This window comes from Myotis davidii, unplaced genomic scaffold (genome assembly GCF_000327345.1).
Source record: "Myotis davidii unplaced genomic scaffold, ASM32734v1 scaffold732, whole genome shotgun sequence".
Taxonomy (NCBI): Eukaryota; Metazoa; Chordata; class Mammalia; order Chiroptera; family Vespertilionidae; genus Myotis; species Myotis davidii.
The window spans coordinates 345362-358677 of record NW_006284349.1 but is presented as its reverse complement, the minus strand read 5'-3'; the positions used below and the strand labels follow the sequence as shown (position 1 = coordinate 358677).

Genomic DNA, 13316 nt, shown 5'->3' with positions numbered 1-13316 from the left:
CCGGCCTGGCGCGGGGGCGGGGGGCGTGGCCTGCCTGTCAAGCCCCACCAGGCGGTGGACACAGCCTCAGGTCCCCTGCCCAACCCAGCGCCACACAGCCTCAGGTCCCTGCTGACTGCTCGTTAAGGCTCGTTACGGGCACTCGGCCTTCACTGTGGGCACAGCCATCTTGTGTTAAAGAATCCCTGCCTCCGCTGTGGGTGCAGCCATCTTGGCATTATGGCGTGACAGTCAATTTGCATATTCCCTCTTTATTGGAAAATAATATCTTCTAGAACATATTCTCCCCCCTCCCAAAATAATTTAATATGGTTCAGTTAATTTGCTTTTCATGAATTATGTGAATGACATGTAATTTATCCATTCTGCTGATCATGGGCATCTGGATTATATTTAGTTATCCAATTCTATTATTAACAGTGCTGTGATGAAAAATTTTAAATGTTTCCCCATATATATATATTTCCTTGCTCAAAAAAGTGACATTGGCAGGTCACAGAATAGGCAACATTAAAATTTATAGGATGATAATAATGCCAAATTGCTTTCCTAAAATGTTGTGGTAATTTACTCTTCCATCATATCTTTTTATCATATCTTTTAGAGTTTGTTTTCTACTTTTTAATCTTTAAGACTTGTTTTCTTTCTTTGTCTTATTGCATTCCCATCTGTACACTCTTACTTTTTTTGTTCTTGTTTTTTTTATTTTTATTTTCTTCACTCTTTTCTTATAAATAATTTTTTGGTAGAACTCCAATATTCGTTAAATACAACTCTCTGTCTTCTATACTATGTGCATACCCCACAATTGAACATGGAGAAGAACATGCACTAATAATGCACTGGTCACACTTCGAATCATGGGCACAAACGCTGTATTCCCTTAGTTCATCCTCCCCTCTTCCTAGGCAAACATTCTACTCTGTTCTCTCTTTCCTCAAACCCCCAACATTTTTCCTCCCTCCTCACTCTCAAATAATGACTTTGGTTTTTTTTATTGATAAAATAATTCCCACATGCTTCCATGACTACATCTACCCACCTACCAGTTTTAAATCCATAAACTCTTCCTGCTCCCTGTTGCAGTAGAATAATTCTCCTCCAAAGGCCAACCTCTCCACTAGTGCATAGATTGCCTCTTCTCTCACCCACTTAGAAATATCCATCACTCCAGAAATCTTTCCTCTCTCTCTCTTTCCTACATGATCAATTTCCCCCTCCTATTGAATAATTCCCATCAGCACACAACATAATTTCTCCAATCATTAAAAAAAAAGACCTTTTTCTCTTAAACACCCTTCCTCCTTCAAACATTGCCTTATTTCACTGCTCCGCTTTTCAGCAAAATGTTGCAAAGGCATGTGTATTCATTGTCTCAGATTCCTCCCTCTCCTCTCAGGCTCCCTTATTTATTTATTTTTTTGTTAATCCTCACCCAAGGATATTTTTCCATTTATTTTTAGAGAGAGTGGAAGGGAGGCGTAGAGACAGAGAGAAACATCAATGTGAGAGACACATACGGATTGGTTGCCTCCGCGGGCTCCCCGTAGAACCTGCAAGTGAGGTATGTACCTCTGACTGGAATCGAACCCGAGACCCTTCATTCCGAGGGCCGACATTCTAACCACCGAGTAAAACTGGCCAGGGCTTCTCTCAATCACTCTTCATCGGGCTTTCCACCTTCCTGATCACCAGGGACGATTTTTTTTGGGGGGGGGGGCGATTTTTTACTTTATGTATAACCACTCAGCATGATTCATACCCACATCAAGTGAAATGCCACGTTTACGCACCTGATTGCCATAGACATACAGTAAATGGCTTCGTGGATGGAATTTCATCCCAACAGGAGAAGAGAATGATGGAGGAAACGTGAAAGCTGGAAATTTTTCTTTTAATCTTGGTTTGTCATTTTCTAGGATGTGCACAGAGACAGAGGTCTCTTTCTAGAAATAAAGCATGAGCGATCATGAGAATTTTTCCGTTAGTAATACTAGTCTATGTTACAATTTTTAGAGTTTCCTGTTACTCAGATGTTGACTAAGGTAGGGACCCCTAACAAAGCTTAGAACTGGAAGGATTAGCAACCACTGACATCTCTTTACTCTGCCTTCCCCACTATACATCCACTTAATGGCTGTTGAACACGAAGTTTAGAAGATGAAATAATTTGTCCAAGGTTCTATATTAAATGGCAGAATGACTGAACTCAGCAGAAAGACTCCAATGCCCAGGCTCATAACTATCACTTCAAACTATGTTTTAAAAGTGTGGACCCCTGGGCCACACTCCAATTCTATTGGATCATGATCCTGGAGAGGATCAGAATATGCACCCCAACATAGGCCACTTTGTTATAAAGATGATTTTAAGTGGAAGACATCTGAGATTCAACAAATGCAGGAAAAAAGTCCTCTTATCTGACTAAAAGCAGCAACTTTGAGAAATAAGATCACCACCAATTCCTCTTCAGGGCGGATGTACTCCCAGAAGGGAGAATATGAATAAAACCTACCCCAATCCCTTGCTTCATGGAAGATTTATAAGCTGAAGAAGACAGCAAGACCACTCATCCTGATATATAAAAACCCTGGGTCCATCACATCTGCAACCAAGGGGGAGGCTCGACCAACTGGAAGTCAGTCCTGCAGTCAGGGCTGACTGCTATGGCTGCAGGCATGGTGACCCAGCACTGACTGCTGAGGGGGCTGCAAATCAGGCTCAGAGAGAGGCCCGAAGAGAGAAGCATGGTCTGATCCATAGCCCCTGTGGCAGCTGTTGATCAGCACTTGCCTCTCTCTTTAGCTCCAGGCCTGGCCAGCAGCTGCACCTCCATTTCTCTCCAGGCCTTTACTGGGGCTGCTGATCAGCCCCGCCTTTCTGATCAGGCCTCATTGACAGACCCAGAGACAGTGACTGGCATAGAAACCAACCAATCAGAACTAAATCTGGATCAACTGTGAGGAGCCAATTGCTGCCTAAGAGGTGGAGCTTTTAACGTGGACTGGCATAGAAACCAACCAATCAGAACCAAAATGGCCAGCAGAGGAGGGAAGTTGGGGGGGGACCAGGCTTGCAAGGGAGGGCAGTTGGTGGTGACCGGGCCAGTAGGGGAGGGCAGTTGGGAGCCATCAGGCCGGGTTTAAAATGGAAATAGAAAAGCTGAATCATTCTGCTTGTTTTCAGGTGCCTTCTCTTCACAGTCATTAGTTTGGTCTGAACTGCACCAGAATGGTCCTAATGGCCCCAGTCACCTGAGCCATTACAGCTTGTCTAACTTGGTTAAGTTCTTTTCTGCATGAAATTGTTCATGATTCAGCATTTCACATCAGGCAGGCAGGCAGGTGAGCGGTTAGGAGCCAGCAGTCCCAGATTGTGAGAGGGATGTCCGACTGCCAGTTTAGGTCCGATCCCTGTGGGGATATCCCACGAGGGGTCCCAGATTCAAGAAGGTGCAGGCTGTGCTGAGGGACACCTCCCCCCAGTGCATGAATTTTGTGCACTGGGCCTCTAGTACCTATATAAATACACTTTATTATCTCCTGCAAAACCATTATCTTTTCATTTGTTTTTCTGTAAGTGCCTTTATCACCCTCCTTAATTTATTAAGATGGTATATAACCTTACAATTTTAACCACCTTTTTGAGTTACTCATCACTGACTTATACCTGCCTATAGATGTGCTACACACATATTTTTCTTTTCTCCTGTTACTCTCTTTTGTCAGTTTAATTTAAAGGACCCTGCTTACTGAACCTAAGAGGGTAGGCAAAATTATTTTTTTCTTCCTAAAATCAAAGGGTAGGGCTGAACTTATATATGTCTTTTTAAAATATATTTTTATTAACTTCAGAGAGGAAGGGAGAGGGAGAGAGATAGAAACACCAGTGATGAGAGAGAATCATTGATTGGTTGCCTCCTGCATGTCTCCCACTGGGGATTGAGCCTACAACTAGGGCATGTGCCCTTGACTAGAATCAAACCCGGGACCCTTCCATCAGCAGGCCGACGCTGAGCCAAACCAGCTAAGGCTTATATATGTTTTTAATGGCTCTAATTCACAGTTGGGGTTAAGACCTTTTGGAATAGGAAATATAGATCTGTGGCAACTTAGTTCCATTATTTGTTAATCTAAACTAACCACTTTTATGAAACCTTACATTTCTATAGACCTAACTCAGTTTATATTCTTGGAGAATAAGCAAAGAAGAATCATTATGCAAATAGCATCATATTTTCCATTTTCATCAAACTGAATGCCAATCGGAGGCAAGAAACCTCTAAAGTGTCCTAATCTATAGTATCAGCCATAAATCATTTTGCTGTAGCTAATTTTATCAATTTCTACTGCCAAAGAGAACAAGACCTCAGAAATAGTTTTACTTAGTTAAATTTTCATGGTTGTAGCATCAAGAGCAATCACTTTCGGGCCATAAGGCATACCTGGTTATGTAAGAGGTACACTCCAGAATTATGATCTTGGTCAACCAGAAATGTTATTACAGTTGAAGGGGCAATTTTCATTCCTTTTGCAAACTGAGGTAAGCAAGGTAACCATTTAAGAAATGGCTCTCTCCCATAAAAACAAGAGCTTGCCTGCAAAAAGAGAAAGGACAAGTTAATGTTGTTTTTGACATATAAGTTCTAATTAGTCCTCTTAAGCAAATAAACTAATGACTGGCTACAAATAAGAGTGTTAAATCTTTCATGTCTGTGCTTCTCTTCTGGGGGATGTGAGTTCAGAAAGCACCCCTGTCTGGCACAAGTTGTTTTTCTGGAACCACTGTGCAGGTCTAGATTGAACATAACCAGGTAATCACCATTAGACCCACGGAGAGGTGCCCCTGGGAGCAAAGAGTAGTTGTTAAGCCTTTCAGGCTGTAGAACTGCTATTGTTTTAGATGAATAACAACCCATAAAAATCACGCACAATAGAACTTCTTACCTTTTAAAATATTCAATGCCATACCTCACTTAAAGTCCTGTTTCTCTCAAAGATGACAGTAATATAGTCAACTAAAAAATATAAAGGTATAGAAATTACAAGCAGTATCTATATTTCTAAATGTATCATTAAATATATGAGAATCAATTTTCTTGCACGTCTATTAGGACATATCTGTTGTTTCAGATTTAAATGAATTGCTCTCCTTAGTTTTAAGCCATGAACTTACACAAAACAAACCTATCTTTACATTTTATTCTATTTTTATTTGGTCATTTCATTTCATCTATATGTGCTATTCATATTGGGGGGGAAAAGCCTGTTAATATCTCTTTACCTAAAATTTACCTTCAAAGTATTCTCTGTTAGCAAAACATCTTTCATTATACCACAATTTTCCTCTGGCATAGTCACCCTACACAAATAAATAAAAATATCATTTAGGCATTATGTAGACTTAAAATATAAATTACAAAATCTTTAAAAAATTTAAAAGTTCAATATTTCAGGAATGTGAGGCAAATAAAGAGAGAAATATTGTAGGCAAATAAAAGTTTGTAGAATGAGGACACGAAACAAGAATAATGCTTTTGAACAACACACACACACACACACACACAGAGGAATAAAAAGAAATTTCATCTGAATTAGCATGTGTTAATGGTAGATGCGTCTGAACTAGTCTTTTGGAAGCTAGAGAAATTATTAGCCTTTCACCACAGTCACGATGGGTTACATGCTTATCTTCTATTCTTCATTAGCTGCAGCCAGGCTTAAGGACTCTCCACAGAAGCCTGACAGGGGCGAGAAGCAATAAGAAAAAAGCCACAAAAATATAAGTTTTGAAAAATTGGTCATAAGAGAGAAGCTTTCCAGAAAGTGAGATTGTATAACGTTGGATGTGAATTATGTGCAAGACTTTGAGATGGTTTTTTGTTATAGGAAGATTCTGACTTACAAATTATTGTTGAAACAAAATAGAGACCTCCCTGCATTTTTAGAGGTCAGTAATAAAATCTGTATAATAATCTGTGCATTAAAATCCTTTTAAATTGATCGTGATAATGGTTGCACAGCTCTGTGATTATACTGACGCCCACTGAAATTTACACCTTAAACGGGTGAATTTTATGCGACGTGTATTATATCTCAACACAACTGCTAAACAAACAAAATAGGCTTTTAAAACAGAATAAACAATTTATTTGAATGGTGTGGTAAGGTGTTAGCCTAAATGAAACTTTTGAGTTCTTATATAAATCTTCAGGTTTGCAGGACACTGTAGTTATCATTATAATACCTGAACAAATTATATAGAAACTTTATTGGGCCCTGACTTACTCCTTTTCTTCGTTTTCAGATTTCTTTTTATCTATCTCCTACCTGGAATCAAACAGGTAAGAGCCCAGTCAGTATCTATGGGATAATTTCATCAGATCATGTTGACTTCATTCGGAGGATGAGCTCATGACCCAGGTCTGACTCCAAGTCACAAGGATTGGTCAGGAATGAACACATGATCCAACGCAGGCTAATGAGTCTGTCCTGAAACTTGAAGGGACTACTGGGAAAGAGATCCTGTATTCCTGTTGGGACTGGTAAACTGATGGCTTGTGAACCTGGTGGCTATTCTTACTCACGTTTGGAGAAAACTTCCTGAGAATGAAGCTAATGGCTTGCAAGAATGGCTTGAGGTGAGGGGTAGGCATGACAGGAATGAAGAAGGCAGGGAAGGCCCTGACCCTGAAGGATCTTGTATGTTTCACACAAGTTAGAATTGTATCCTTGAAGAAGCGGCCTGAAGTCCCCGCTATTTCTACTAAACCAATTTCCCAACTTAGCACCTTTGTACTTACTATTACCTCTGTCTGAATGTGCTTCCTCAAGTCATGCAAGCGTCTGCTTAAATTTCACCTCCTTGGAGAGGTCTGGTATAATCACCTTATTTAAAGTAGAATACTATCTTCCCTTCACTCTCAATTTACCTGCTGTAATGACCTGTTTTCATTTCAATAAGCCCTGATTACTATCTGCAATCATTTTATGCATTTGTTTGTGTGCTTGTTTATGATCTATCTCCCTTAGTAGAATGGTAAGCTCCTTGAGAGCAGGGACTGTGTCTTATTCATTATGGAATTCTTCTTGTCTAAAAAAGTATAGGCCATAGAAAGTACTCCACAAATATTTGCAGAATGAATGAATAAGTAAATGAGTAAGTCATCAAGTAGTAACCCCCTTCCAACCTGCCCAAACAGCCCCATTCTTACCACCCTTCCTTCGGTCATTATAAAAAAAGGTCTTATCTGAAGGTAAATCCTTATTGTTTTTAAGAATAACTTCACACTTGAGCATGCCTGCATGTATGAGGAAGGATTAAGGAGGGGACATTGGCAAAAGGCTAGGAATACTCAAAATTTCTGCTGTGCTTTCCAAACGAAAGCATGCTTAGATGTTGATGGAAATGACCTTTTGAATCATGAAACTTGACCTTATAGCAGAGAGGGAAGATAACTGATGGAATAAAATCCCCACAAAAACCCAGACACAGAGGTGTGGCTAGCTTAGATGCCCTTTCGTGCAAATTAGAAGTGACTTTCTCCAGGTAGGCAAAGACCTGCATGGGGTAGATGGATGGGGCCTACAGTGTTAGCCGGATTTCAGCACCACTCTCTTTTCAACTGGGCGCCCTGTGCAGAAAACACCTGACCACCCACCACAATCCTGGTCAGCGGGGGTGGGGGCGGCCTCTGAGACAAGGCAGGCACTTTTCCCTCGGAAACAGAAGAGGAATCATTACTTGATAGTTGGTAGAAATACTATATCTATATATCTATATCTATATCTATATCTATACCTATATCTATATCTATATCTATCTATATCTATATATATATATATTTAGCTCAAATGACAAACAATATTATAGTAACAGGGATAATCTATATTGTGAATTCTTGCCTTGCACCTCATCTCTTAGGGCACCGAGGAAACATATCTTTTAACCAACCCTTGGAAATGGAAAGCTTCTTACCCTTTCAAAACCACAAAAGTCTGCCCTTGAAAACTAGAAGGAAAAGAAAAGGAACTTTAATTTTTGTTTGATAGGAAAAGGCATAACAAACCGCAGCAATGTGAATGACACTCAATGCAATGTTTCCTTTCTATCCCAGCAGTTAGGAGATTCTCATTGATTTCCTCTTCGGTCTTTGCCTTGTTTCACCATTTGATTAATTTATACCAGTGATGGCGAACCTATGACACGCGTGTCGCAAGTGACATGCGAACTCATTTTTTGGGTTGATATTTTTTTGTTAAATGGCATTTAAATATATAAAATAAATATCAAAAATAAGACTTTGTTTTACTGTGGTGGCAAATATCAAAAAATTTCTCTATGTGACACGGCACCGGAGTTAAGTTAGGGTTTTTCAAAATGCTGACATGCCAAGCTCAAAAGGTTCGCCATCACTGATTTATACCTTAACTTAATTCCAGAAAGGATTTGGGATCGAAACCCCACCTGCGGATGATTTAAATGGAGGAGTTAAGAAGTGTGTGGAAATACACGAAATCTGTCACCCACGTGGGATTAGGGAGACACACCCTAAATCTGTCATTTTTTCCATGGCCTCCTTCCGCCCAGCCCAGTGCAGCCCCTGGGTCAGGCCCTCTGTACTTTGAACCCGAATCACTGATCCTGGCATCTACAACTCTCTGCTTCAGCAACCCCATGATAAGCACGTGGAAGGCCAGATTAATTGTCTGAGCAACAAATGGTACTTTCTTAGAGAGAGTGAAGAAAGCGGGGAGGCTGTGAATATTTGTATAGCTGAAGAAAGGTAATAATTACCACGCAGAAGAAATACCTACTTCTCAACCAATACAATTGTCCTTTTCATACTTACTCTTATCTTTTCTTCTACTGTCCCTAAATCTCTTTTACTACTCTTATTTCTGTTGTGGGAATTTTTGAGAGGTACTCATTAACATGCTTAAGAATTTCATGCTATGTATATTGTATATTTTCACCAAAATATATATTCCCTTCTCTCAATCCCAAGAGTTACTTTAATTTATGTTACTTTTTAATATAATATTTAGGATTACAAATCACCCTAAAGCATTTTGGAAGCATATGTAACTATAGATAGATAGACAGACAGATAGATAGATAGAGTGTTTTCTACTTATATGTATTTAAAACTTACTATAAATTGGTATAGTAACAACACTAGCACCATTTCAAAATATTCAACACAATATTAATAATAAAGCAAAGGAAGAAGTCACTGTATTATGCTTTCACATTTTTCAAAAGGAAGAAGAGTTTCAATTGTAAGATATACCACATATAATTCAAGAATTCAGTGTTTCTACTTTATGTCATGAAAGACATTTAAGGTTAACGCTTCATTACAAAGCTGTTCACATACCTTTAGATCAGAGTGTTGTGGGTGACGAAGATCTCCACTTACAAAAAGTCCCAAAGAGGTGAGGATGACTAAGAAATGATTTGTTAAAACTATATCCACCACTGAAAGCTCTATATGTCCTAAAGGAAGAGATTATGCCATGGATTTATAAAGGGAGGAAAAGGTGAGATATTGATTAAATGTTGACATAGAGGAAATGCTGAAGACGAGGGCACTGTTAGAGGAGTTACCTTCTCCAACTTTGGAATAGATCGTCTCTGTCAGGTTATACCACTGGGTCTCATCATAAAGCCAAAATCCGGAAATGCTGAGGCCTATGTAAACACCTATCAGGAGAGGGAAGGAAGATTAAGGCAAAGCGAGTAACTCACTTCCATGGTACTAAGTCTTCAGGGGCCAGAGCCTGCTCCACCTTCCAACCCATTCTCTGCCCAGGCCTCCACTCCCCTCCCCTCAGATTGCATCTCACTCCCCCAAGCACTGGAAAGATGAAGTCACTTCGGGCTATGTCACAGGATGTTAGCCAACCATCTGGTTTAACTATTAAGTATTTTGTTTTATATGGAAGTGGGGTCAGAATATGCCCCCCCAAAACATGCCACTTTGCCCTCAGGATTATTTTGGGTTGAAGGCAACTGAAATCAATAGATGCAGGGAGAGTTCTCTATCTTCCCCTTTTCTGCCTAAAAGCAGGGCATCCATTTTCCCGTGAGAAAGGTGCCCCATTGTCCCAGAACGAGGAGAACACTCTGATCACTAGAGAGATGCGTCGACACTGAGACAGGTTTGTGTAAACAGACCTTACAGAATAACTCTTATTAGTCCCGCCGCTCACACTCTAGTCACTTCCCCCCATTTTATCATCCTTTCCTTGGTTCAAATGGTATATAAACTTCTGAGTTTAACCACGACTTTGAGTTTCATTCACTTATTTTCTGTGAACTCTCTTGAATGTAAATATTAATAACAACGACACTCCTTTTCTCCTGGTAACCTTTGAGAGTCGAATTCAGACTCCCTGGGACTGAACCTAAAAGAGTAGATGAAGAGTGTTTCCTTCCTAAAATCCTTCTGAGCATTAATATGTCCCTATACCATTAGTACAATTTCAGTAAACAATTAAAAAAAATCTCTAAAGAAAAAATTAAAATGTAAACTCCCCGAGAGGAGAAAGTATGTTTGATTTACTTTAATATTTGTGGTTTTAGAAATAGAAAAATATTTGCTAATGCCTCCTGAGAACCTGTTTTTAAAAAGACCAAACATATTGCCAATACCGAGAGCACACTGTTCCCTGCTCCCACCTTTCCTTGGCCACCGCTAGGAATGTTGCGAGCCTTTTGTTTCTTAAGCGTGGAATGTAGATTTGAAGTCTAGTCAAAAGTCATAATGATTGGGGGTTCAGGAGAGTGGAGTACAGGGGAACTGAAGACAGCTGATAATCTAATATATATACTTTGTTTTCAAAAGACGAATGTGGGACCAGCCATATTGTAAAGCATGCACTTAACTCTTGGCTCTTTTCTGGGTAGGGAAGGATGTAGACAGAAGTCTTAGTACCATCTACTTTTTCCAGGAAGAGAAAAGCTAAAGAGAAGCTTTGCCTTTCTAAACACCAAATTTAGTTCTACAGGTAACAGTACACTATATTCCAAGTGGGGGTGATGATAGGTGTCTAGCATGATATTACATGACCAGACTCCAGTGAAGTTCAGAAATAGTTCATGCTTCATTCTGGTTAATATTTTAGACTAAAATTAAGCCACAGGCTACTATCTATGGCAAACTGGCCACAACCGTATCCCAGGTTTAAAGAGGCTGAGTAGACCATTGTGAAGAGTTTGGATTTTATTCTAATGGGCAAAGGGAAGTTTCTAAGGGATGTGAGTTGACTGACACTTGAGAAGATCATCTGGTGGCTGTTTAGAGGGTGAGTATCCTGGGACAAGACTAGAAAAGGGGGAGACCACTGAAGAGGCTGTCAATTAGTCTTGTGGGAAAACAATGTTGACTTGACATAAGATTGTAGTGGAGGTGAAGAGTGGCCACCTTGGGGATAGACGCTGGGTAGAGCACCATCCTGGAATGTCAGGAGAGTCCGAGCAGTCAAGAATGTGTCCTAGATTCTACTTTTGAGTAACTGGATATTAATTAGGAAGAGGAATATTGGAGAGGAACAGATTTTAGAGGGAGATGAATCAAGAGTTCTGGATGGGGATGCTCATTAGACATCCAGAGCAACTGTAAACTCAACAATCTGGTATAGGAGTTTGGTCTCAAAGGTGTGGCCAGCACCAGAAATGCAGATGTGGGAATTGTCCACCTGAAAATGGCATTACCAGCCCCGGCACTGGGTTAGGGTTCCCAGGGAGAGAAAATGGTTACCTCAGGAAGGAAGCCAAAGACCAAGCATTTTAGGGTCACACTGAAGGGAGCCAGCCAGGAAAACTAAGAAGCGCCTAAGAGGCAAGATAAAAGCAATCGGAAGTGGTGTCAAGAAAGCCAGGAGAATAAAAAGTTTTTGAGGAGCGAGTGGTCAGTTGGGTCCAATGTTGCTGAAAGAGAACCGGCAATGTGGAGACTATGGGTGGTCTTGGGAAGAACCGGTCAGTAGAGTGGTGGGAACAGGTCTGATGTGTAGTGGAATGAAGATGCCTGGGTGGTGGACAGTGGAGCTGCCATCGGCAATAAATTCTCTCCAGAATTTTTGACTTTGAGGGAAAACAGAAAAATGGAGGATGGGCGTAAAGTGAGGTAAGTGAAGGTTTTGCTGAAAGCTGTGGGGCAGCAGACTGTGCTTGTATGCGGATGACCTGATCCCGTACATACGGAAGGAGAACACGCGTGAAAGGTGAGATTTACAAGTGAGATGCAGGAGAGCAAGACTGTTCCGATGGCTGGGCAGGGATTGGGATCCAGAACACAAGGGGTGAGGGGTGACCTTTGATAGTAGCAGAGACACTTCCCACAATGCAACAGGCAAAGAGACAAAGCAGGGGGGTACAGATACAGGCAGGATGGCAGACATGCAGGCACAAGGACGGAGTTCCTTGCGATCAGTCTTGGTTTTCTACAGGAAGTATTACAGGCGCAGCTGAGAGTGAATAGAAAAGGAAGGTGGTGTTGACGGTTTGGAGTGTGGGAAGTGGTGTGGTAAGCTCATGTTGCCAAGTTGGAAAATAAACATACCAGGGAAGAGAGAGTTTCTGGGTAGTGCCGAGTACCCACTTGAGACTTGTGATCACGAATTTTACAGTCAGGCCAGTTGGTGGAATTAAAGTGGGATTAGTGTGCACATTTTTTTTTTTCTAGCAATATTCTGCTATTCCAGGGCAGGGATAGAGGTAGTTTTTACCAGAGCTGGGTTTATGCAGGTAAGGGAGATAGAGAAGGGCGAGGAAATCACAGAAGTATTTGTAAGGATGGACTAAGCAAATGATGGTGAAAAAAGAAGGAAAAATTCTGGGTAATGAAAAAAGTGGGAGTGACGCCATGGTGAAGTCTCAATAAAATCAAAGAAAAGTTGGAGTGTGAGTACCAGAGGAGACTGAGAGAAGAGGAGGCAGTATAGAGAGTGTGAGATGCTTGAAGTGGAGATTTGGGAGTAGTAACATTAGTAGACAATGAGGTCAAGAAGTTGACCATGGAAGTAAGATGGGGGAAGATCAGTGAAGGAGAGAGGCCTTGGAACTGAGTATTGCTTGGGTCATTCATTTGTTTGGGACAATAGTGATAAAAGTAGGCAGAGAGGAAGTCAGGGGTCTAAATGAGTGAGTGTGAGTGGTGGGAAGGTCACCACAGGCTGGCAATAAGAAGTGGTAGAGGGAGGCAAGCCTGAGGTCAAAGGAACTGGGATTTCAGAGGGGAGGACAAGAGTGATTATGATTAAGAAGTAGCCCTAGGGAACAGGGATGACAACCCTGCCCTTGGGCTCTGA

At 40.9% G+C, this 13316-nt stretch overlaps 1 protein-coding gene across 1 annotated transcript in view; it reads right to left on the bottom strand.

Moving 5' to 3' along the window:
* Positions 1 to 13316, bottom strand: part of CATSPERB (cation channel sperm associated auxiliary subunit beta) — a 77043-nt gene that overhangs the window by 38834 nt on the left and 24893 nt on the right. The window contains exons 7-13 of the mRNA XM_015571279.1: positions 9610 to 9705; positions 9380 to 9498; positions 7978 to 8010; positions 5295 to 5361; positions 4971 to 5017; positions 4433 to 4597; positions 1794 to 1940 (exon numbers count right to left, since the gene is read on the bottom strand). Coding sequence (XP_015426765.1) covers positions 1794 to 1940; positions 4433 to 4597; positions 4971 to 5017; positions 5295 to 5361; positions 7978 to 8010; positions 9380 to 9498; positions 9610 to 9705 — 674 coding nt within the window. The remainder of the gene's footprint in view (positions 1 to 1793; positions 1941 to 4432; positions 4598 to 4970; positions 5018 to 5294; positions 5362 to 7977; positions 8011 to 9379; positions 9499 to 9609; positions 9706 to 13316) is intronic.